Raw genomic sequence first — 27,395 nt, 5'->3', positions numbered from 1 at the left:
TCAATCAATCAATCAATCAATCAATCAATCAATCAATCAATCAATCAATCAATCAATCAATCAATCAATCAATCAATCAATAGGCCTTCATTACTGTTTCATGACAGAATATGTTTAAAAGTGAATAATATTAATAAAAACCCATATGAGATGTAACTTATTAGCATTATCTTCAAACATATTTTAATGCTTCATGTGTTAACCCCCCTGACTGCCCTTTATTAGTCTGTTCATCATGTGGATCTAGTTAAAGGAAGAGTAAAACAGTGTTTGGCTTGTTTTTCTTCCTTCTCAGAGCTTCTCCCCATATGTGTAGTCTAGAGGCTTCTTCCCAGGGAGTTCTAATATATTTGGTAAAATCTATCCATTAGTGTCCCATTCATCTCAATGGCAGTTGCTTGGCTGGTGTCTTCAGCCCCAAAAGTATGTGAATTGGCAGCTGCTTTTGAAAACACTTTTTTGAGTCTTGTCAGCTGAGCCATAAATGCCATGTGACTGATTATTCTGGAATTGATGTCATTTTCCAACATGACTTAATGGTTTAGTTGCAGCATCAACCAGCCCGGACTGACTGCTAGAGATGTCCATCCAAACCTTGACCCCTGGTTTGGCCTCTCTTGCCCTAGAGACTGTCTGTGGGCCTTCCTCTTTCCATCCCGCCAGCACTTCTCCTGTTCTGATATATGCAGAAACACTTCCTCTTCTCTCATTCCCATGCATACAGCATACACAGTCTTTCCTGATCTCATCTCAATACCATTCCTCAGTTGTTATCTGTGCATCAGGAAACTTGCCATGAAACATCAGTGGGTCACATCCTTTTAACTAGTTATTTTCTGTCCCTAGAGATTGGGTGAGATTTCCACCAAAATTCTTTATCTCCATAATGCTTTATAATACTTATAATCATGCACAGTTGTATCAGAAACTTAATTTCAGGAATGCAATCAAGACAACAAAAAGAAAAGCTACAGCTCATCCCAGAGTGCATCCATGGCTGTTGATGTTTAAGGTGGTTTAACCCTTGAGTACATTATTATAACTGTGAGCTCACTTTACAGTCTGCAGGAGTGCAAGCATATGCAAAGAAGTTTCATTTTTACTGATTACCAAAGTTTAGGTTTGGTGAACTGTGACCTGTGAAAACATATAGCAAAGATAAATGTTTGACCAACAGGCAATGGTTCTGAAGGTCAATTTTTGGCTCAGTACAGCAAAACCTACCTTTGTAATTTACATTGTTGTGGGAAAATAAAGTGTATATGATACATTGAACATCATTTTTTTTATTCATTAATATCAGAAGCCATAGAATTGGAATTTCTTATATTCATAGCATATTCATATTCATATTCATAGCAGAGTCATACCAGATATGATAATAATAAACAGTCAGAGATATTATTTCCAGGGGCATTTCTAGCTTTTCATCGTTACTGGGGCAAAGGCCGCCCATCAATATGTGCCCATATTTTGATACTCTTTATACTACTTTTATACTACTTATATATATATATATAACTCAAGCTGCACATACAATAAAGAATAAATGAAATATTATTAAGGGAAATGATACTCAAATATTTATTCAGTAATAATCATCATCTGGAAAGAAATATTTTACTAGGGCACACAGGTATTTCATCGGCCTGGTGCCCTAGTAAAAAGGTTCATGTTCAAAGGGAAACTCTGATCTTCCTCTCAAGAAGTTCAGCATTCCACATTATCCATATTGATGAAACATTATTCTTCCATATCTCCAAAGACTGTGGGAAGGGGTGAAGAAAATAGAAAGTTTGGACTGTGCACTATGGCAACAGCTCAAATGAGTGAGCGTTTGTATTGTTTAGTGCTGGTGAGCTCATGTCTTCCGAGTGCTGTTTTTACCGCCTACTGTACATGGATCCGTCAACGATGAGGTCATTTTGTTTCCTGAAATACTTTGGCAAATATCTGAAAGAGCCGGGACAAAAAAGAAAGAGTGAGCAAGTTGGGGTGGATTGATCCAAGGGCAGATAAAAAAAGTTCAACTGTGGAAGGGTAAAGATAAAGCCAAGAAATTGGCAGGGGTGAGGTTGTGCTACGAAATTCTTGTTTGGCTAAAAATTTGTAGTCTATTTTTTGCCATTACCTTTTTATTTTTAATGAAAAGGACATCTGGTGTCGGCAGTTGCGTTGGAGTATTTTTAGCCTTAGCAGCTTCCTTTGCCAAGAACTTCCCTTTAGAGTAAATATTTCTTGCCCTCTGTCTGCTTCATTCTCCCTTCAGCCTCAGGAGGGCTGGGTAAGCGCTTGCTAATCAAACCCAGATCCTGTCATTGGCCCACAGCCTAGCTGATTACAATCATCCTCCATTACACCACCATAGTTAACAGTCCAGGCCCGCTGGATTTTGTCTTGCGCCTCGGGGCCAATCGTCTGTTTCGGTTCACTTTAAAGCAGGTGATCAGGAGCTTTGAAATGCTAGCCATAAACTAAGCCAACATTCCTGATTATCTGCATTACAGCATAGCTCAAATTAATGATATACCAGCTAATGAAAAAGGTTCATCCAGCATTCACCTTAAAACCAATCCAATAACACCTTTAAATTCTCGATGCGTGGTTCTTTGCATTGAGTTTACATCTGGAAAGCATCAAACCCACAGCCGTACGATGGTTTAGAGTTGGAAATTCTTTCTGACGCTGAAGAGTGTTGATAAGACGTGAGTGGAAGGTTAATGTGTTAATGTGAGTTCTCCATGGAGTGTTAAAATGAACAATGTGCACATCAACGTTACTGATGTGATCTCACACACTCAACTGAGCATTTGAGGAGTCTTGTTTGGTTTTGTTCATCTTTCAGGTCAATGAATATCCAGGTTGAGTTTTTGAAAGCGGTCAATTAGGGGGGCCAATGTTTTGCGGGGCCTGGGATGACGGTGACGATTTGCATTGAGCTGCTGCGATATAAAGGGATTCCGTGACAGACACTTCTTTATGTCTAAAAAGAGATCTGGTCAGGGAGATCAGAAGGTTGCGAGAGAAGCACACTGACCTAGTGTTATGTGGTAATGAATGACCAGAGGGGCTGGCTGATCTGGATCTACGCTTCTATCTTTGGTGACGGAAAGTTTCATGTCTCGATTAGATGGCACATGATTGGTGCTTTAATGTCTCTGAGGGATGGTTGGCCTCAATCAGAGGGACATTGAGGCTTGCAGACCTACTTTCTTTCCCTCTTAATTAGACTTTTTTTTAACTGCTGATGTGTGTTAATGGACAGTATGGCTTGATAGAAGATTGGAGACACTTGGCTCCCCTCAGATGTTAACTGACCTTGCTATTTAGACACAGATTTCCTCATGGGCCTGAAAGAATATGGATTGTTGATATTTTTGGAATCTCACTTACATTCTCAACAGAGTATATCCATGCAAACGGCAGTAAGATGATGGAGCACTGCATTAAATGCACATGCACAAGATACTTGGATTAGCTGTAGCATAAATGGGAACTAAAAAAAAACATACACTTCTAAATGTTTTAGCATTGCACCATTAAACTGTTGAAACATAACCTTAAAAACTTAATAAATCGGCATGAAACAGAAGTTCTTCATGAATCATCTTTTCTTCTCTTTTGTGATGAGAAAAAGGGATTCTCGAATGAGAAAAAAAATGGGTGCAGGACTTAATAATAATTTTATCCCTTAACTCGTATTTGATCACCAAAATTACATATTTAAATGTTTTTCCTGTGGAAAAAAAATGTCTTCATGCCTTGGAATAGCTTGAATGTAAATCTACACATTTGCTCCATTTAGTGTACATGGATCCATAAATATAAAGATTAGCTCTGCCTCCACGCAATCACACAAGCTCAGAATATCTGATCCACTCAACTTTACTTTAGTAAATGCTACACAAAGGCAATGTATGTTTGAACCAGAAACTGATTCAGAAGAGGGTTAGAAGAGTGAACTATACAGGCTCATATACAAGTCGATGTATCAGAATGGCAATGTGTTTTAGGCATTGCTCTCTATGTCGGACATATAACGTTAACTAATACGATTAGCCTTTTGCTTGGCTATGTTATCAAACAGCTAATAATATGTTGCTAATGTTTCACAAACCATGTTCCCGTTCGACTTCTCAGTCTGCCTTCCAAAAATCTGTATCCTTAGAAATGGCCTGGCTTCTCTTGAGACTTCAGTCACATCATCCTTCAGAAATCATCCTGATATGCAGATTTGCTGCTCGAAACATTTATTATAGTTATCAATGTTGAAAACAGTTGTGCTGCTGAATATTTTTGTGGTATCCAACTTTTTACAGGATTCTTTTAAGTTAAAAAGAATAGTATTTGTTTGAAAAATAAATCTTGTGTACCATTATACATGTCTTTACTGTCTCTTTTAATCAATTGAATGTGCCAAAAACTCAACGCTAACAGAGTTAGTTTCAACTTAAATAGTCACTATGTCCATAATGTGAACTTAATGAATCAGTTTAAGTAAGATTATAGCTGGTGCAACCCTAAACTAGACTGTATCAGTGTTCTCTGAGGATAAGTGTGAGCTCTTTCAGATGTGTCAGATGTTCTGCCTCACAGCCAATAAAATTTGAGGACAGCATCATCCCGAGAGACAGCCTGTTCACCACTGTAGTGCATCATTAGTGTATCACTGCCCAGATACTGTAATGCAAAGTGACACACACACTCTGACTCAGTGCAGCACCTCACCTGACATTACGTGTCACTCTCCAGGAATTGAGCTCAGCCAGTGGCCACTGCACTGCCACACTACTGTAAGCATGTGTGTGTCTGTTTTTTTTTTTGTTTTTTTTGTATGTGCAAGAGCAAAATATTTAGCATGTCACTGATGTCCATTTTAATTATTAATATTAACCCATAACACTGGGGACGGACTGAATGGACTGAAAGTTGATTTGGATAAAAGCAGAAACTACTGAATCCATAGATGTGATGGCCACTCTAAAAAATGGTGCTCTGTCAAAAAGGGACTATCCCAGCGCTGGGTTGTTTTGACCCATCTTGGGTTAAATGTTTGACTGAACATGCCGGGCTGTTAAAGAATTTTGCACATTTTAAAGTTAAATACACCAATCTGGTGTACATTGAGAGCAAAATTAGGAGCTCCAACCCCTTTTCAGTGACCAAATTAAACAGAATATTTATTTTTTTTGCCTTAATTTGTACTTTAAAGTGGACTCAAACTTATTTTCTGTTGTAATATTTTCTTAATTCACATTGGTGTTTTTATGAATTTAAATATAATGATGATGATGATCTCACTCTCTTTTACATTCACATTCCCAATCTAGCACCATTGGCTTACTGATTATGAATGAGTATCAATGCAAATTGGGTCAAATCATCCCAGCTTCCTTACCCAACAGTCTCAACATTTTTTTCATTTCATGTTTTTATGCATGTACTCCCCCTTTTATTTATTTGATGAAATTCATGCGGTGTCAGGTTTGACGTAGATTTCGTTGCCAGTGATTCTCTATGCTGTTCTTTCTGAGCATCTCAGTCTAATCAGAAGCAGTTTTTGGGGCAGATGCTCTGAGGTACAGACGCATGCTGAGAGGGGAATCAAGGCTTGCATGAATTATGCTATTTCATGTGCTGCTCCAGTCATCGTTTGTTGTCTTTCTCTTTCTTCCCTGCTTTTCTTTGCATCAGCATGCACCCTTAAACAGCACAGTACTGTTATTTAATTGTATATAGTGTATTCATGCCTCTTTAGAATAACCTGACGAGTGTCTGTGCAAATCAAGACTATTTGGTGATGTGGAGACAATATTTACCTTTATAGCTTTTCTTGTTTTGAGAATTTAGTGAGATTTCTTACTAAAGTGGCAATGTAACAGAAGTAGATAATTTGTTCTGTATTGTGATGTACTGTACATCTAAATTATTATTATTATTTTTTTTAATTAGGGTGGGGACTTAGTTCTGTCCATCGGTTGTTGATTGTTACAAATCTGAATGCGAACTTGAGGTTGAGTGTAAGAAAGGTCCGGGGTTTAAGCGGACTAAATTATTGTAGAAGTTTGGCATATGTCACCGTAAGATTGAGTTATGGTATTTTAATTCAAAAATTTTATTTATTTATTGTATTTATTTTTTTACAAAAATGAGATATGTATGGATGAATTGTTTGGAATTGGATCAATAACATGCATTTTGACAATAGATAGAGTATTTCCATTCCATTTCGACTTTAAATCAACTGGGGTAAGAAATAGTAAAACATTTAACAAACATAAGAATTATTATCTTCAATCATTTTGATTTCTTATATTATATTTTCTTGGTTTAAGAATATCCAAAAAAAAATTGTACAAGAAATCAAAATAAAAATTATGGTAATTTTAACATGCTGCAGTGTTTTATCCTGTCTTCAGTCTCACTTGGATGTCCCGCAATAATGTTAACACCCCCAACCCTGGCACACTGGGTCGGCTGAAATTGAATCTTTTGTCCTCAGACTGATTTTTGCTGTATTGCCTAAGAAAATGAATTTGCCTCGGTTATGGGATACAAAACAAATTAATGAGTGGCTTTAATATGAAATTTGGTTGACATTTTATTAGCATAGTGTGTAAATTTCAGCCCTATACCACATACTCTTATCTATGGAATGACCTGCAGAGGCATCATCAAAGGCATAACATCTCTACATGTCAGTTATGTTATATTGTATTCACTGAACCCTCTGGTGCTGTTTGGTCATTTTTATTAGATTTTTTTACTTCAGAATAGTAAGAAACTTTTTTGGCACTTGCTATGTGCAAACACACACACACACACACACACACACACACACACACACACACACACACACACACACACACACACACACACACACACACACACACACACACACACACACACACACACACACACACACACACACACACACACACACACACACACACACACACACACACACACACACGGACAAATCATGGACATGATTCGAAAAGGTAAATGGTCCTGAAAAAAATTGTCACACTTGTACTGTTATTGGAAACAAATGGAAAGCGAATTTCATCTAGTGGAAATGTTTTGTACTGCTCCCAAACAAAATCTTCATTTTTTGAAAGCGCATTTTTTGAGATATCAAACTCAAATTTGGAGCACAAATTGTTTAGATTTAAGGCTTTGATTTTCGAACAGTTTTAGAGTAAAACATATATTTCATATAAAATTAAAAAAATTGAATTTTAATTAATTTTTTATAATAAAATAACTTAAACTTCTATAACCTTTTTTTATCACTTTTTTTATACTTTTTTATCACTTCAGCAATAATCTTCTTTAAAATGAGACCAAACTTAAGTATGTGCTCCAATGCATTCAAGATTTACGACAGTTTAAGTTTCAATTTCATTTCTATACTCACAAAAACAGATTATAAATGGATCTAAATGGAACTATTTCGTAAATATAATTTAGTACCATACATATACTTTACTTCCTTTACTTACTTTACTTTACTTGTAAAATTTACATTAGCGAACTAAAATATAGTACATTCATTTCATTGGAAAAAAAAACAAACAAAAAAAATGTAATTTGTGCCCGCCAAGCAAGCCACACAGAGAATAGACTTCTTCTTTTTTTGGAGTACTAAAATGTTACTGTGTTTTATTTTATTTTATTATGTTATTGTATTTTCTTCTATATTTTGTGTAATCAGGACTCTCTAGATGTCCACGAATGTCTCATGCAAAGGGATACAGACTATCCTGGGAACTAGGCCAGCTTGTGTGGTTTACACTACTGGGCTTACTGTAAACATACAAACAAACAAACAAACAAAGAAGCCCCCACTATACTCCATTTGACCCTTGGGACCCAGTTCTTCATAATCTCTATTTAGCCCCTTTATATATAGCCCCTTTAGTATTTTCTCATATATGAGTTGAATACATAAAGTATTAGCGTTCATGCCGTTGCATAACAGTGAAACCTTGTGTGTTTGTGTGAGAGCATGTCTGCATTATATGAATGGTGCAGAGAGAAGAAAATTGGCGGGGCAAAAATGCTTGAGCAGATTTCATGTCTCCTGTTGCTATGGCAAAGCATGAAGGGCATAAAGCCATAGGAGTAAGGCAAAGGAAACACTTTCGTACGACGTATTTGCATCAAGTGGAAATGATAATAGCACCATTGCCTCATTGAGGTTAACTGATAGTCCATGAAAAATGAGCTTGATGTGATTTATAAGCTCAGTTCTCCCTCACTGAATGATTAAATGGATTTGAGGGTCTAATAATAATACTAATGTAAAATAAAGGTAATTTGTTACCCTTCCACCCTAAGTGCTGGAATTGTTCTGTTCCCTTTCAAGGGAACTCGAGCTGCGTCAAACGCTGTGGGAACGCCCCTGCGTTGTGCGTCATGAAGCACGTATGGAATCAGCCCAATGGAGAGATGGAACGTCATAGGCGGGTGACGTCATCGACCAGGAAACTATAAAGCACCCCATAAACACAAGCGTAACAGCTTTCTGTGCCTTCAGTCGCGCTATATGTGAATCTGTCCCTGTGTGAATATTGTCTTTACATACTCTGCACCACACAAACAATTTATATATATATATATATATATATATATATATATATATATATATATATATATATATATATATTAAGAGAGATATGGCGAACGAACAGCAGTTTAGGAAGTGTGTCCCTCCCTGCTCGCGTTATTTTACGAGTGGGGATACACACGTTCTTTGTGTTGTTTGTTTGGGAGTGCAGCATGCCCAGTCAGCTCTCGAGGGAGCTGATTGTGAGCATTGCGAGCGTCTGCCATTAAGGACGCTCCGCTCCCGCCGGGCGCTCTTCGAGGAGAGCGGTTCGGTGCGCGCTCCCCGCGGTTCGGGTCCCGCTCTTGCCGAGGCAGAGCGACGACGCGTATCGTGGGGATCGCAGATGGATCTCTCAGCGGGGTTAGAGACGGGCTCTGCCTTATCTCTCCCTTCACCTGTGAGATCCAGTGCCTCAGTCCCGTGTTCGGAAGCACGCGCTGCGGTTTCTTCCGCTCGGGCTGAGGCACCAGTTATAAATGAGGGAGATGTGGAGGATTCGCCACCTTACACTCTGCAGGTGTCGAAATCGTGGAAAAAACCGGTGTCATATAGAGTGTTTAGTCCCCAGACTTCAACATATTCTAATATTGTGGGGGAAAAATCATATGGTTATTCGGCTATGCCTCGCGTGGAAGAGACGCTTGCGAGTTTTTTCTCCCTCGAGGCTGCGTCATCTGTTAAGGCACCGGCATTACCCACCAAGCCTCTTAAAAAAGAAATATTTCGGTTTTTGTGGGTAAAGCGTATTCGGCGGCGGGTCAGGCTGCGTCATGTCTGCATACACGCTGATTTATCCCTGCGTGCAACCAGAGAGTCGGCCAAGCTAGTGGGTCGATCTATGGCAGCTCTGGTGGACGCAGAAAGACATCTATGGTTAAATCAGACAAATATAAAAGAAAAAGAAAAAGCTTTCCTTTTAGACACTCCTCTCTCCCCCCTGGGTTTGTTTGGCGATGCTGTAAATTCTGTCATCGATAAATTCCAGGAGAAGGAAAAGCAAACAACAGCTTTTAAGAAATTTCTCCCTTTAAAAATTCATGTCCCTGGGGCTGCTGAGCGGGAGCAGCCCCGGCCGTCTGCGAGCTCATCATATAGGGCGCTGAAGCAGAGTGTCGCGTCTCGTGCTTCCCCTGCTGGACAGTGGGCCCAGCCGCGGCACTCTCAGCCGAAATCTCCCAGTAATAGAACTGATCTGAGGACAGTTATATTAGCTAAGAAGGCTTCGGCTAAGAAGAAGTCCTGGCGCCACGGCGCGCAGGACACTGAGGGTGGTCCCCACCGAGGCGGAAAGGTGTTCACCTCTTTCTACGGTGCCCATTCTTCCTCTGTGCCCTCAGGGGCCCGTTCTGCCAACCCCGCCTTCATGCCGGGGCGCAGACGGTCCCAGCGAGCGATTTCCCGAGGGAAGCTCGCTCCCTCTGAGGAGGGTTTCAGAGCGGTTAGACGAGTTGTTCCCTGCCGGTGTGCCGTTACAGGGCGTTGCGTTTGCTGCTCAAGTTACACCAGAGGCCAGTCTCGAGAGACTGGTACCCTTAGTAGAATTTCTGGCAGAGTGGAAAAGCCTTCCAAAAATATCTCATTGGGTCCTGCAGACAATAGAAAGGGATTATGCTATCCAATTCAGGTGTCGTCCACCAAGATTCAGAGGGGTTCTGCCTACAGTGGTGGGCCCCGAGCAGGCTCTGGTTATGGAACAAGAGGTGAAAGCATTCCTTCAAAAGGAGGCTATAGAACGGGTTCCTCCTCCCAGTGTGGAGTCAGGCTATTACAGCCGATATTTCATCGTTCCAAAATAGGATGGGGGGTTGCGTCCAATTTTAGACCTGCGCCTATTGAATCGCTCGGTAGGGAAGCCAAAATTCAAGATGCTCTCTATCAAGCAGATCGTGTCACAAATCAGATCCGAGGACTGGTCTGTCACGATAGATCTAAGGGACGCGTACTTCCACATTTCCATCCTTCCACAACACAGGAAGTTCCTGAGATTCGCCTTCGGGGGCGAGGTGTACCAGCACAGGGTTCTTCCGTTTGGCCTAGCTTTATCTCCCTGCACTTTCTCGAAATGCATGGATGCAGCACTAGTGCCCCTGAGGCTTCAGGGTGTTCGTGTCCTCAATTACATCAACGATTGGTTGATTTTAGCTCAGACAGAGCAGATGGCGGTTCGACATTGAGATGTCGTGAAAGTCACGCGGCGCTGCCTTCGTGCTCTGGTCATGTGGAAAGAAACTTGGTTCCTATTCAAAGGGCCTGTGTTGGGGGCTCTTTGTCGTTGCGTAACGCTAACGACGGATGCTTCCCTCACAGGGTGGGGGGTGGTCACGAGTGGTCGTCCAGCCCAAGGGCTGTCGCAGGACCATCATCTATGACGGCTTATAAATTGTCTAGAGATGTTGGCGGTTGTTCCAGGCTCTGAAACACTTCCTAGCAGACCTGAGAGGTCATCATGTGTTAGTTCAGTTAGACAACACGTCGGTGGTCTTATATAAATCATCAGAGGGGCCTGCGGTTTCGCCGGCTTTACAAGTTGGCCCGTCAGATCCTCCTGTGGTCCCAAGGGAGGTTACTATTTCTGAGAGCAATGTATCTTCTTGGGTATTTGAATGTGGTAGCAGACTCCCTGTCGAGACAGGGGCCGAGGCCGGGGGATTGGAGACTCCATCCCGAGGTGGTGGAGCTCCTTTGGTTGAGTTTCGGTCGCGCCGAGGTTGGCCTATTCGTTTCCAAGGAGACCGCGCATTGTCATCTGTGGTTTTCCATCAGCCATCCAGCCACTCTGGGGTTGGACGCTATGGTGCTGCCGTGGCCGAGGTCACGTCTGTTCGCCTTTCCCCCGATTGCTCTGCTACCTGGAGTTCTGGAGAGGGTTCGCCGGGACGGGGTCAGCCTACTATTAGTAGCCCCGTTCTGGCCGGCCCGAGTATGGTTTGCGGACCTGATTTCTCTCCTGGACGGCTCTCCCTTGGAGCTCCCGGTCAGGAGGGATCTACTCTCTCAGGCGGGCGGCATGATATTTCCCCCCAGCCCAGTATTGTGGGCTTGGCCTCTGAGGGGATTCTTCACTCCAGAGCTCCATCCACGAGGAAGCTTTATGCCTTGAAGTGGAAACTCTTCACTTCTTGGTGTGGAGAGCACCTGCAGGACCCAGTTAACTGCCCAGTGGGTGCAGTGCTGGAATTCCTGCAGGAGCGCTTCTCCACAGGGCTATCCCCCTCCACACTAAAGGTGTATGTGGCGGCACTGGCTGCTTACCACGTCCCTTTCAGTGGAGTTTATCTTGGGAGACACCCACTTATAACTCGTTTCCTTCGTGGCACACTGAGGCTGAGGCCAGCAGTTCGTACGAGGGTGCCGGCCTGGGATCTGGCCATCGTATTAGAAGGTCTTTCCCTAGCTCCTCTTGAACCTATCGAAGAAGTTCCTGAGAAGTTTATCACGTTTAAGACTATCTTTCTTCTTGCTATCTCCTCACTAAAGAGAATCGGAGATTTGCAGGCTCTGTCGGTTTCACCCTCGTGCCCGGAATTTTCGCCTGGCATGGTTAAGGCTTTTCTGCATCCTAGACCAGGTTACGTTCCCAAGGTCCCTACTAATGTTGTTAGACCTACAGTTCTGCAGGCCTTTTATCCTCCTCCATTTCTGTCGTCTGACCAGGAGAAACTTAATGTACTCTGCCCTGTTAGGGCGTTAGACGCCTATGTCCACAGAACTGCCCTGTGGAGGAAGTCAGAACAACTATTTGTGTGCTTTGGGCCACCCAAGAAGGGGTGTCCCGCGTCTAAACAGAGAATGAGCAAGTGGGTGGTCGAGGCTATCTCACTTGCCTATGAGTCGGCTGGTCAGCCTTCACCTTTGGCTGTACGAGCCCACTCTACCAGGAGTATGGCGGCTTCTAAAGCCTTACTGTCAGGAGTTTCCCTCAGTGACGTTTGTGATGCGGCTGGATGGTCTTCACCGCATACTTTCATTAAGTTCTACGACCTAGACTTAAGTTCTACCCCTGGGGCACAGGTGCTCTCGTCCTCTGTGCGCTAGTTCTCACATGGCGGTCACTTGGTCCTATGGCGACGTGGGTATTAGCGTTCCCACAGCGTTTGACGCAGCTCGAGTTCCCTTGAAAGGGAACGTCTCGGTTACGTATGTAACCCTAGTTCCCTGATAGGGAACGAGACGCTGCGTCATTCCACTATACTCCCGGCATTCCCGCTAGCGCTTCCTTCAGGCCTATCAGAAGCTGTTGCGCTTGTGTTTATGGGGTGCTTTATAGTTTCCTGGTCGATAACGTCACCCGCCTATGACGTTCCATCTCTCCATTGGGCTGATTCCATACGTGGTTCATGAAGCACAACGCAGGGGCGTTCCCACAGCGTTTGACGCAGCGTCTCGTTCCCTATCAGGGAACTAGGGTTACATACGTAACCGAGACGTTTGTGTCCTGTTCATGATCATTATGATATAGCTAGTTTGATGTCTGTCAGAATCTATGTGTGTAACGATCTGTTGTTTTGATTTAGATACATAGTAAAGCACCTGTGTTATTACTTATTATTAGCAGAAAAACAATATTGTATGTAAAAGGTTAGGTCTGGTGAAATGAGAGCAGGAATGTTCTGGAGAGGTGAGGGCTGGCCTGTGTGGGGGTTTGAGGCCCTGCAGGCTGAAGTCTCTCTGACAGTCTTTCATGTTCAGAAGCTCAACAGGGAGTCATGAGGCAACATGCGCCACACATCATCAGCTCTCGTGACGGAGAAAAAAGGGATGTCTGAATTACTTATAAGAAAGGGGTGGTGTGGGGTTGGGTGAGTAGTGAGGACATTGACAGGTGGGAGAGAGGGAGAGGAGGGGGGTGGAGAATGATGTGATACAATTACTTTTAATGCATATTCTAATATTTCCATAGTCCATTGATACTGTGGTACAGTGGTGATATTTCATTATATGATTTTTTTTATATAATAATGTTGTGAAACAAACATTTACTTGTATAATTATTATTTTTTTATTTTTGGTTTTTGATGTTTTATTTTTCATTTATGTAGACAAAATAGTATAGAAGTTTACCATACTTTTTTTTTTTACTGTATAGTGTATAGCATATAGCAATACTGTATAGCATTTATCGGTTATTGGCCATAACATGAAAATATGTATCAGTTTATTTTATTTGTATCAGCCAGAATATTAATATTTAAGTTGATTCTAGTGATTTCATTTGGCTCTTTTAACCTGATCTCATTAGAAAATTTTACTATTTTACGTTTTGGCGTATTGGTGGGAAATTTGAAGGAATTTGTATGAAAACATCATGAAGCATGAAGGTTAGGGATGGCCTGATACCGATACTGGCATCGGGGATCGGGTCGATACTGTCCTCATATACTCGTACTCGTACTCATAAAAATTCGCCGATACCACGCCCCGATACCACGTACATTTTGCGAAACGAAACTGGCCGCCGCGAGTGCTTTGTCGAGGTGAACTGAGGCATAGGGACGTGCACTCCCAACGCAAAAGAGTGCGGCGCGGCACTAGATCTGATGGCCGAGCGCGGGCGCGGGCGGTAATGCACTCACTCTGTGTGTGCGGGTTCCGGGAGAATAAAACGATTCGCGGGACTCCCGCAAACTAGAAATATCTATGAATACAACATATTAAAACTAATAGATTTTCATTCATCTGTTGCAGAAAAGCAAGAAGAACAACTAAAACAAAATAGAAACGATTTACAGGCCAGAGTTTCTATTCATAACATGTTTGCAGCGTTGAGCGATGTAGCCAATCACAGACATGTGTGTTGATTTCTTGAACGCAATGGCTAATCAGAAGCATTTAAGATAGACTCCCCTCACTGCTCAAAACTTTTTTGTTCAGTGCTGAATTCTGTATGCTGGCAAATCCTCTAATTATAACAAACAAAGTGTGGATATTATGAAAGATTCATTGTGCAGTCAGCTTCATTGATAATAACAGATGTGTGAGATCGCGATGAACTGTCAGCTTTTTAGGAATTAGACTATTAAGGGAGCGCACTTTGGGCGCATTCAGTCATGTCAGACCATGCACGCAGTAACTGCTTGCTTTTATGTTAAATTAACAGTGGTTTGTGTGTTAATACATTTATTATTTTACTCATTATTATTTATTTTTAGACTTGTTAAAACGAGCAGAGAAGAAAATAAAAACAGTCTTCTAACCTGTGTTCTAAAATAGTCTTCTGTCTTCTTTTCTGGGAGCCTATAGTTACTTTTGCGGTAGAAATATCGGTATCGGTACTCGATATCGGCAAGTACACAAATGTAAATACTCGTACTCGTATCGGTTTGAAAAAAAATGGTATCGGGCCATCCCTAATGAAGGTCCACCCTAAACCGGACCCTCATGAACCAGATCGTAAGAAAACTTACAAATGAGATCCTATGAATTCATACAAATTCGCTAAAATGTAAAATACTTGCAAATTGCCATGAGAGAGTGCTGGGTATTTTGTAAAAAAAAAAATATATATACAATTTGTTTTTATTTAATGTAATTATATCTACTGGATATGCGGAAATGGACAAAACTTTCAAAACATCAAATAATTTGAACATAATTTAAAAGAGGGCTTCTATAGCAATAGATAATTCCTGGAGAGCAGCACAGTGCCCTGTCATGGCAGCATCTGTCCCGTCATTCTGCACAGACTAAATGATTTTTGGACCACTCACTGGCATGTCTGTCCTGAGACCTGCACTGCTCTATATGTCTCACCCACCATCTGTTGCCCTGGAAAAAGCAGAGAGACTGGTCAGTAGAAGCTCCCCAACTGCCCATAGAGAGAGTGAAAACAATCATCACATTACTTGAATATTAGCAGAGCCATTACATGTTTCTGTTTGCATTCATTTACTGTATATGGCTAAGTACATCTGCTGTTTTTATTGCTTCCTCTATGTTACTGATGCCCAACTGCTTTTTATGACCTAGATTTCGCATTGCACTACAAGTAGTGAACCAGTGCTGTACCTGTACCAATATCGTTTATTGTACAAATAAAAAAATGACACGTAAAAAATATTAACATGAGTGAAATAGGCTGAATCTTTTTATGTGAATGTTTTTTAAGGGCACAGCCTGTTTGTGTTGACCTAATTTTGCTCACCTAGAGCTACCAACTTGTTAATATTTTTCTAATATTTAGGTTTTTTTTAGCTATATATATATATATATATATATATATATATATATATATATATATATATATATATATACAGTATATATGTACATTCATCACTGTTCTGTGTTCATCTTTATGCTAGTTTTTCTATGGGTTGAGATGGCAAGACAAGATTAACGATTATAGCGTTGAGTAAATGCACCTATACATCAGCTATTTCTGAAAACCCAACTCAACATTATAGACCTACCACTGTTTCTCTCTCTCTCTCTCTTTCTTTCTCTCCCTCTCTCTCTTGTGTAAGTGCTCTGCTCTGTATACTTTCCTGCTGGTCGTCAGCCAAGTAAATGGCCCTCTTTATCCAGTTACTCTATTCAATTAAGTTCGGAAGCCACAGAAGGAATTCCCAAAAGGCAGATCTCATTCATTTTTGTCTCAGATGTAAAATGATGGAAGATGATCATACAGTACACGCTGACACAGAAACAAACACACAGTTATTATCAGGTGTTGGTGAGTGAGCAAACATTCTGGCGTGAATAACTTTTTATGCATATGGATCGCACAGCCGTAAAAGTGATTTAATGAGCAATATGTGTCATACTGTGTCACCAGTATGATGTAGGGATGCATCGGAATTTGTAGCAGCTAGAATTTTGGTTAGTCTATAAGTATTTTCCATGGTATGGCCAATAACCAATTTATGTCCCATATTAAAATTGTGAACTTTTTTGATAAAATAAGTTAAAAAAATACACTTAAATCTAAAGTCATACTTGTTCACTTTGAGATTTGATATAGTTAATATTGAATAGTGTTAAAATATTAGTGTTTTTTAAGATTAGGTGAGCTTTAAATGAAGGCAAAATTGTGGAAATGAGCATGCACAAATAGCTATACAATACTGGACCATAATACATACCGTTAATATGGTTGGGGTGGGTAAGGTTTTGTAAAGATTTGGAAAGAAGTCTCTTATTGTAACTTTTCTAGACAAGCAACATGCATGTATAGGAATTCTCTAGAAAGACTTTAATGATGAACACATGACTAACAAAATAATTTACATAAGACAATAACAGACAAGGGACTGAACAAAACACAGAGTTTAAGTATAAGACAAACCAAATGTCTGACAGGTGAAAATCAAACGTAACCATAGAAACAAACGAGGAGACAATCAATAACCAAAACTAAACGGAGCAGAGAAACAGGAACTAAACAAAACACAACAGAATATGTCCAAGTCCGTGACAGTAGTCACCCCTTCCTCCCGTGCTATAACCAACTGTGGAGGGAGGTGGGCAAAGAGCTGGTGACGGAAGAGGACCCGGAGGAGTCGGTGAAGACAGACACTATGATAGAGCTGATGGTGTTAGGAGGCAGGGTGGAGCTTTGCCTGAATGGCTTGGTTGAACCCTGGGACTGACACAACATGGAGACGGAGCCAGGGTGTGTGGAGCATCTTACAGGGTAGAGAGGCCGACGGAGCAGGGCGACATACGTGGCCGGAAGCCCAAGGCGGACCGAGTTGAAGACAGGGACTCGGCTGACCGGGGGGACGATGAAGCGAGCGAAGATTACAGTGAAACCAGCGGAGTTGAAGAGTCAGGTGGAGCTGAAGGGGTGGAGGGTCGAGGCGCAGCTGGAAACCCGGAAGTCTGCGGCGGAAGCTGAGCAACGTCTGACTGAGGTTGATCGGGAGGGACAAGTGTGCCCTAAGGAGTCACAGGACAGAAGGGCCACAGTGGAGAGGAGGGAATGCAGAGCCAGGGCAGAGCCGATGGTCTGAAAGACCGAGGTGGAGACATGGGCCTGGAGGCCCGAGGTGCAGCTAGGGACTCAACCTCACGCCGAGCTGGTGGAGGGGAAGCCAGAGAGCCTGTGATGGTAAAGCTGAATTTTCAGCACCATTACTCAAGCCTTCTGTGTCACATGATCCTTCAGAAATCATTCCGAAATCTTTGCTGCTCACGAAATCAAGAAAAACTGTTGAAAACAGTTGTGCTGCTTAATGTTTTTTCAGGACTCTTTGATGAATAGAAAGTTTAAAAGAACACTATTTTTTGTATCATTATAAATTTCTTTACTGTCACTGTTGATCATTTAAATTCATCCTTCAATAATAAAAGTATTAGTTTAAAGTGTCTCACTGACCCCAAACTTTTGAACACTAGTGAATATCCAATATCAATAGATGCCTATAAATTAAAAACAATATAGTTGTAATACTGTATCTGCAGATGACCTTTATGGTGCCCATATTTTATGCAAGCCATGATTTTTTATGAGACTTTTTGTTATTTAATTTATATTGATTTATTCATTGTATTGACAATGTCTTTGTAATTATTATATTGTGAATATTAGACTTGGTATGGCAATGTTATGGCACTGAAAGGGTGATTAATGAAATACAGTAATTCATGAGGAAGATGATGAATTTATCCACTCTTTTATAACAGTCCACCAGTTTGTCAACGCTTTCCACTCATCTTTCCCCAGGATGGTCGTTTTCACATTGTGGTGACTAAATGGCATGAGAAAAATCAATATGTGGGGGATAGTGTGGCAGTGTGGGTCTTAGCGATGAGGCCAACAGTAAACACAGGCTGCTGTAACAGATGGAGGCGACAGCGCTGTTTGAATACTGCCACTCTGTACAGATTACTGCGTTAACAACAGTACACTGCTTCAGAGCACAGGCTGAGCCGGACATTCTCAAGTGGCCATCACATTTCAGGCTGATTGGTTTGCGAGAGACACTCATTGGAAAAACTGAGCATGCGCTGGGAGAACTTGTATTGTTAGCCAGATGTTTGCTGTCTTCCTTTACGTTAAAGTAGCGATGAAACGGAAGTAGCATCAGATCTTATCTTCCGTATTTTGACGTACATCCAAGTTATTATCGAAAAAGAAAAATTTAGAGCGGGAACTTGGTTCTATCCATCGGTTGTTGATAGGATGGAGGCAGATTTTAATCTGAGCTTGTAGATGATTGGTGCAGAGTTCAAGCAAACTAAATGATTGGGAAGATTGAGAAGTTGGGTATGCATCACCAAGAAGTGACGTCTTCACTGGAAGACTGAGATGAATCATTTGCAATATTGTATTTTATATAGCTTCTTTTTTTGGGGGGGTGGGGGGGGTTAGCAGAAGGTAAAAAACACAAACAGAAAAAAACATCTCACATCTCTGCTGCAAACAGACACAAACACTAAAGAACGTCTCATTTCAGAAGCAATTACAATGTGCAACCTCACTTGCTCCTTCCATTCTCACGCTTACTCGTTCCCAGTTTTTGTCTTTCATAATGTTTTCTCACTATCTTAAGATATGGTGGCACTTTGACATTAGACACTGTATCATCTTAGTCTTCTGTGTGTTTGTGGGATGGATTAATGAATGGTTGCTGGGTAGAACAGGAGGCATGAGGCAGGAATGTGTTAATTATGAATGGAGCTTCTCTCGTGGCTTACTGGAGGCTCTCATTGGAGTAACACTGTTTGTACGCATGTGTGCCCTGTGTGAGTTTGTGTGTGTATCGGCATGCATGCATGTTTAACTAACTGTGCTCAGAGCAGCCATGCAGAAAATCTGTTAGTGAACACCTTACTGCTCTCGCAAAATGGCAATAGATTGTAATGGCAATAGATTGTTGGCAATAGATAATATATAATGGCAATACAAGTCAAAGGCATGCCAAAGCAAGGTCGTTGTGATTTTGCCAAGCAAGACGTGTTCCTGGATCATGTTTTTTCAGGGTCAGGATTTTGTTTAAATAAATACTGCACTTGGGTTCTCTACTACTTGTCTCCAGTGACTCCATTACACCTTCCATCTGATTGGTTGATTGGACTGTTGTTCCAGGATCAAAAAAGATGTTTATCCAGGAACTTTTTCTACTTGTACAAAAAATCTGTCAAAAAATCTCATCAGTGTCTTAAATTATTCTCATATTTTTCAAGACACTAAGTACAAAAGTCTGACATTTCAATATTAACAAATAGTAACCAAACAATCTAAGCTATGGTATTCAGATTTATTGTATATCTCTAAACTCTCAATTGTCAACCATTCAATTCAAGCCTCATTTACGTCTTTAAAAATTGTAGGAGAAGCATCTGAGACAGTGTTCGGAACTTAAGAAACATAAATTAGAACCAAATTAGGCTCTTGAGATATGAGATATGTAATTATTTTAATTACTTAAAATTACAGTTGGTGATTTATTTAACATAAATATGGGCTGCAATAAATACCAGTAAGATATAAATAGGTCTATATCATTTTCCATAAATGGTACAAAATAAGGGATGCCAGGGATGATTTGTTAGGGTTTGTGCATGTTTGACAGGCCTATCTATACAGCACTTTCCAATATGCGCGCCACTGAGTGACGTCTGTACTTCCAAGTCAGAGAGCACCTGTCCATCAAAAGCTCACTATCCAATCAGAGTAGATCACTGTTAAGCCCACCCCCACGAGAGGTTTGTCTCAAAACAGCAAACGAAAAACTGCAAAGCGTAAGCGAAATCTGTGGCAATGCATTCAGAATCCACGATTTGTTTTTTAGAAACAAATATAATTCCATAATTAACCAGGTACTTCGGTACCACGCCGGTACTTAAAAAAAGCTGGTACCGTAACAGTTTAATTTTTTATAGTACCGACTTGGTACAAAAGTACTGAGTATTTTGACAACACTAACCCTGAGAATATATAAGCTGAAAATACTCATTTGGAGAATAGACTGGTAAATCATTCATCGCAGCCACCCCGGTAACAGAGAAACATATAGGCTACCTTTAATGTTTATTGATATGATGACATGACATTGAGTTAGATTCCCAGTCAAATTTCAACATTTCATCTTCAAAAGTGTCTTCTTTCTTTTGTATTGTGTTGTGACAGTCATATGATGAAATACATTGTTTTTATATTGTAAATAAAAAATTGTATCCTATTTTGAAGGTCATGGTACAGTTAAATCTATAGGGCTGTTGTGGTTCCTGGCAACACTTACAGACTTCTCAGTTCAACAATTCAGTTTGACATCTTAAACACTTCAGGAAAATTATATCTGTCCAGGCCACCTACTTTGGAAGAAAGCACACTGCCTCTTATAAACACTGGGGTCAGGATTTTCCAAAGGTGTTTTTTTCTTTTTTTTTACACCCTGCTACTAAAAATAGCCTAATTTATACTGTGTCTTTAGGTTACAAACTCACTTTTGGGAATCTCATAAATTAAACCACTCTATTTGAACTTCAGTAAGCATACATTACTGGTCCATGTTAATGAGAAATATCTAATTCAGTCATGAAACTCTAGAGGGCGAAGGCTGATACAGTAGGTCTATTAAATACAGTCCATTTGCAATCACATCATTACCGCATGGCACAAGCTGATTGGCCTCTGCTGATCCCTGCAGCCAATGAGACTGGTAGACCTGCAGCACACTATCAGAGTTACTCTAAAACCCTCCAACACCCCCAGCTCCACCTGCCTAGATCTGCTACGGGATGTATGTATGTCTATTTATGCAGCAGCATGTATCTTACATATAACAATGGCAGCAGCGTTTCTGTGTATCTATTAACTCTAGCAAGGACATACTTGCTCTGCAGCAGCGTAGCAGATCTAGTCCGCCGATACCAAATACATTAGCATTGCCATATTCGATTACATGGTAAAACTATTCTAAGAGTTGTCATAAAATAAGTATTTTATAAAGGTGCATAAATGTGCAGTAATTTCTGTGTTATAATTTCAGTGTTGTTCTGACAGGTTTTCTTTCACTTGTGCATCCTGTAGGTGCCACCAGGGATATCGGATCAGCTCTGACCCGCATGTGTATGAGGCATCGCAGCATTGAGGCAAAACTACGCCATTTTACAAAGTACGACCACACTTCTCCTGTTAACTACTTCCTGTGTGTTATAGTTCAGAAGTCTATATACAACACAAATATACTTATACTGCATATGATTCTACACAACATAAGAACATACTAGAGCACAAAAAAGGGCCAAACGTAATAACTATACATTTCATATGGAAATCATATATGAAACTGAACAGTTTTGTTTATAATGCAGCATTATGACATGTCACCTGCAATACTGGACTCTGAATGGTTTATTGTGGCATTACATGGTCAATCTAACATTCTAACATTAATTACAACCCAAATCAGTAAATCAATCAATATTTCATGTCTGTTTTATTTTGTGTTTTGTTTTGCACACTATAATCGCAGACTCACTCTCAAAGTCTGATGACACTGGCATGGCAAGAGAACGTCTCGGTTACGTATGTAACCCTCGTTCAAACTCCTCGTTCCCTCCCTGAAGGAGGGAACGGAGACATAGTCGACGTGTCGACTGATTGGGATCACGCTTAGGGAGCCTGTCATCTTCGAGTCCTGTTAAAATGAGTCATTGCACATTGGCGTGCGTGAAATGCATCACACACTCCGCCACCGTGGCGCAGGTGTAAATACGGAAGTGGATGCACGCACTAGTTTTTTTTCACTGAGGAGCCCAGCTTAACTCTGAGTCAGCGGTGGTCCAGCAATAGTGGCGACGGGACTACGTCTCTGTTCCCAACTTCAGGGAACGAGGGTTACATACGTAACCGAGACGTTCCCTTTCAGTCGCCCACGTTTGATGTAGTCGCTTGGCCAGAGTCTTTCTGTGTCGAGGGGTGTCCACTCAGACAGAAGAAAAAACAACTGGCGGAGGGATGAGTCCAGAGGGGCAACAGATGTAAGTGTGCGGCCCCGAAGTGGTCCCAAACAGCTGGACTGCCTGGGCAACGGAGTCTCCACACTCTCTGGGCCAGAGGCTGTCATGAGGCTCGTCAGTGGCACGATTGAGCAGACCAGAAGTAATAAATGGAACGAAGTGACCTCGGAAGCTTCTGACTCCAAGAAGGAGGTGGCGAGCGAGTTGCAACATGCGAGGGGAGCGTAGCTCAACGGTCGCCATGTTGTCTTTTCAGACCAGAACATGCTTGCTGAGCATGTTCTCAAAGCAAGGTGAACTGAAAGCAACTCGAGGCAATGGATGCCATTGCAGTCAGAAGGCCGCCTAGACCTCCGTTACTGCCTGCCCTTTGTACGTGGCCCCTCAGCCGGTATTGATGGACACTTATTCTAGGAGCCATTGACCCGGATAATCAAAAGGTCTGTTACGGACTGAGGGTTTGGTGGAAAGCCAGGGTGCTTTCACACGGAGCGTGCAGCTCTGCCACGGCCACCTCTTGATTCGGCTGTAAAGTCAGTGCTGAAGTAGTCTTCATATGGAGGAAGCCAAGTGGCTGCGTCTAGCATATGCCCCAGGAACCTCTGAAGATTTTCAGAGATGCGCTGGACCGAATCCATCTCCAAACTAGAAAAGAGATTCTCAGCCCGTGGACGAGTTTACTCTTTCCCAGTTGACCTGAGGACCCAACTGGCTATGAGCACTTGAAGGGCAGGACTTTGTACTGATATTTCACACCTTTCAAACGCATGAACACAGGATGGCCTGTGGTGCGGAAGGATAGAGATCTGAAGTACATGTCTCTCAGGTCAAACGCTGCAGACCAATCTTGGGGATGGAGCATTTTGAAATGCATCTGTGTGTAACAAATTGAATGGAGGCTTTCGAAAAAGGGCCCGTCTCAATTAACACAGGACCAAGATGGTTGTGACCCACCTCTCTAGGGTACAATGAAGTACGGGCTTATAGAAGCTTACCTTTATATCTTAAAGAATAAGATATTCCACATAAGCATTCCACATATCGGCTGGAAGGAGCGGCTGCATCGCGTCTTTCGCCAGTAGACTGCGATGTGCGCACACAAGACAGGAGCATTGCTCAACACCTAGCTGTGATAAATATCACTAATTTTAGGATCATATCTCCTCAACTCCTAGGTGATGAATTTCACTGAACTTGGGTGGAAGCCAAGCGAAAAGGAATCGCAAGCCGAGTCTGATGGTATAGTTTGGGGCCATCTGGACCGGTTGGGAAGCATTCCACAAACTGGGCCATGGGACACCAACATACCCGAGGTGGGGCAGCGAAGTGGAGGACTGGGACCCGGCTTGGAAGGCCTGAAGGTGGCCTGGAACAGGGTCTGAGTGTAGTGCACAACGCTTATCTGTCACCACGAGGCGGATGCATGAGAAGGCTGATGACCGGGTCCTCGAAACGCACCCAGCTGCCGTGCTGGCAAACAAGAGGGGCTGAGGGGTGCAAGGCTTTACAGGGTAGAACAACGCCAGACTTGCCCTCTTGGGGCCCAGGAACAGAGGAATCTGCTCTTCCTTTGAAGTGTGGGTATAGATCGCTCCGCTTTTTTGGGAGCCAGCGGTGGAACAGACACACACACAAACAAAGACTCCACTAGCCACTCACCCAGGGGGAGGGAGTGGATCGGTGATCAACTTCAAGAGCATCCTCCTCCATCCTGATGGGCTCCATCTGCGCTTGGGCGGCAGAGAACTGTTGGGTGCAGCCCAACCTGGTAAATTGGGGAGACCAGGAACCGAAGCTTGTCCGCATCCGCCATATCAACCAGGCTGAGCCAACGATGGCACTCCTGAACCACCAAGGTGGACATCGCCAGACCGATCGTGCACACCACAACACTCATGCCCCGTAGGGCGAGGTCGGATGCAGTGCGGTGCTCACCTATGAGCGCACGTTCTGGGCTACCCTTGTGCATGTCCATGAGTGCCCTGGCCTGATATACCTGTAGAGAACTCAAAGGCCTTGAGGGGAGACGAGGATCCCCCATCCAAAAGGCAGCGGCCGCCGGACACAGGTGCACCTGTGTTGCGACAGACCGCTCCACTGGAGGGATAGCCTCGCAATCCTTCACCGCTCCTTCGTCACTCGCACTCGTTACACTCGCAGAGGTAGATAACGCAGCCGTGTCGTCATCTCCAGAGGCCACCTCGCCCTCCAATGCTTCTGTCGACATCCTATCCTCTGGGGGAACCCCAATTAAAACGGCTGATTGGTCCATTACAGAGGGAACAGCACTTTCAACAGGGGATTCCACTGGATGAGGTGTGATGGAGGAGTGAGGAGCCCACAGGGAATGGTTACCGGACGAGACATCCATCAAAAAAATAAATTAAAAAAAATCTGCTTCAGCGTGCTGTAAGCCCAAACACGTGATGCAACAATTGTGACCGTCAGAGAGGAACAGGGAACGACCGCATCCAGAAACGCACGGGTGGAATGACATCTTGAAAAAGATGCAAACTCACCTGTGTTGCCCTTTTTAGGAAATGAAAAACTCTCACCAGTGTCGGAGCACACAGGGAAATGATCGCGGCAACACTTACAGGGATGGTGCAGCCTGTACCAGTGAAGCACTCACTTTCTTTCGTCAGATAAAGAAACACATTTTTTACACAGAATTGTGATCCTGTTAAAACAGCTGTTGAGAGCTCCACTCTCTCACTCCACTCGCTGCACTCGCGCTGTAGAACCACCAGCACTGGGAGAGACTTCCTGAAGAAGTGCCGACACAGTCGCTCGTTGTAATATAACAACACTCTTCAGAGACATAGACATGAAGACCGATCGGCTCCGAAGAGAAAACTAGTGCGTGCGTCCACTTCCGTATTTATACCCGCGCCGCGGGGGCGGAGTGTGTGATGCATTACATGCACACCAATGTGCATTGGCTCATTTTAACAGTACTCGAAGGCTCCCTAAGCGTGATCCCAATCAGTCGACACGTCCACTACATCAAATGAGAGCGACTGAAAGGGAACACAAATACACACACTTTTCACACTTCATTAGTGGACAGTGAATGGTAACCTCAAACTCTAAGCCACACTGTAAACCAAAGCTTTAATTTCGCATGATCAGAACCCGCCACCGGTTTGATGATATTTCCTTGTGAATGTTCATATCCTTCTGTAACTGAATAAGAACCTCTTACTCAGCTATGAATGGTTTAAAACATGATTTTCTCTCCATTGCTCTCAGTGCTTTGATGGAGAGCCTGATCACTCCTCTACAGGACCGCATTGAAGACTGGAAGAAGACAGCCAATCAACTGGACAAGGACCATGCCAAAGGTGACTAAGCAATTTTTTTTTTTTCCATATGTACACTATGTCAGTTCTTAAAAATTAAAGAACACACACATTTTCACACACTTCCATTTTCACAGAGTACAAACGGTCTCGTCATGAAATAAAGAAAAAATCTTCGGACACAATGAAATTACAGAAAAAAGCCAGGAAAGGTAACACACCTTCTTTTCACTAAGAAATTTTCAGCATTACAAAAAATTGGTCAATTTATTCTGTGAAATATTGTCATAGTAGCACCCACCAACAACACACTAGCATACCAGTGTTTTAATGTCAGTGAACCTGATGGATCAGATCAATATTACATAACTTTGCCCTATTACACAGCAGAAATGTGTTGGGAATAACTCAAGGACATTTCCTCAAGGTCAAAACTGGCTGTTTTATTTGACGTTCAGAACAACCAGCTGATTGGATACCATAAGCGTTCACTGTGTTTTTAGTGGCTCTAATGGTCGATGATGGACAGATGAATCTCAGAGCTGTTGTTAAAGCCGTATAGACTGCATAGAGTGCACAATGCGAATGCGCTTGGTGAAATTACCGATCCCTTTATATCAGGCAAACAATCCTCTGTAATGTAAGCAACCCCCTCTGCCGGCTGAAATGCAGAAGTGCAACTCTCACCTCATTTGCTAAGCAGTTTGTGTTCATATCCCAGCAGCCAATAATTTCTGCTTTTGAAGATAGGATGACAATCCTGTGTGTTACTAGGAAGAGTCCGGTGTTTAAGGATAAGCTCCCTTTTATTCTTTTGTTACAAATCTGGCATCTCTTTCCTTCTAAGACCAGACTACCTATTTGATTTTCTTTTGGATCCATTGCACATTAAATCGTACATTTTTGGATGTTTTTTTTTTATTAATTTGGCTGTGGTGGTTGGCTTTTCTGAAACAATTTGGCCGTGAAATGAGCTGAATTGCTTCCTAATACTAACCCTAACACAGTGCTCTCCCTCCTCTCTTTCTCTGTATCTCTTTCTCTCTGTTCTTTTCCCTCTCTTTGATTCCCCCCCCCACTGTGTTGTGTTCTCTCTCTCTTTCATCTACTCTCCCTCTATAGAGCTACAGGGTAAGTATGTTTTTCCACGCAAAGCTGTGGCTCACTAAGATTCTTCTCACTCGTTTCTCTGCATGGCCCTTCAACCTGGCCTCAACTCGAAAAAGACCCCAACACGTCTGCAGACAGCTCTGTGGTTGTCGGATTTAACCCCCACATGACATTTTGGCTTGACAACAAGTGATTTCTCCCATTATAACATCTGAGGGTTTGCTTAGTGCATGATTTTGCTGATGCCCTCCCAGCATGCATGCTGCTTGTGTTCCTGGAAGCAGTTCTTCTGCGGCTAACTTACATTGCTTCCTCAGCAAAGGTCACGACCATCTCTAACTATCTAGTCTGCATGAGTTAACCTTTTAACCTCCTCTGGGAGGTGCAATGTGTTTCATTAAGAGTAGAAGATGTTCAGAGTTCAGCGGCGTCTGTCTCCATCTGTTGTGTAGTAGGTGCTAGTC

General features: G+C 42.2%; 1 protein-coding gene across 4 annotated transcripts in view; it reads left to right on the top strand.

Moving 5' to 3' along the window:
• Positions 1 to 27,395, top strand: part of mtss1lb (MTSS I-BAR domain containing 2b) — a 91,600-nt gene that overhangs the window by 48,711 nt on the left and 15,494 nt on the right. For all 4 annotated transcript variants that reach the window (XM_077229337.1, XM_077229335.1, XM_077229336.1 and 1 more), the window contains exons 4-6: positions 21,588 to 21,672; positions 25,772 to 25,863; positions 25,959 to 26,033. In XM_077229337.1, the coding sequence (XP_077085452.1) occupies positions 21,588 to 21,672; positions 25,772 to 25,863; positions 25,959 to 26,033 (252 nt within the window). The remainder of the gene's footprint in view (positions 1 to 21,587; positions 21,673 to 25,771; positions 25,864 to 25,958; positions 26,034 to 27,395) is intronic.

This window comes from Siphateles boraxobius, unplaced genomic scaffold, assembly GCF_051911475.1.
Source record: "Siphateles boraxobius isolate OS27281-9 unplaced genomic scaffold, OSU_SipBor_1 130, whole genome shotgun sequence".
In the NCBI taxonomy this organism is placed as follows: domain Eukaryota; kingdom Metazoa; phylum Chordata; class Actinopteri; order Cypriniformes; family Leuciscidae; genus Siphateles; species Siphateles boraxobius.
This window is presented reverse-complemented; position numbering and strand designations above follow the sequence as displayed.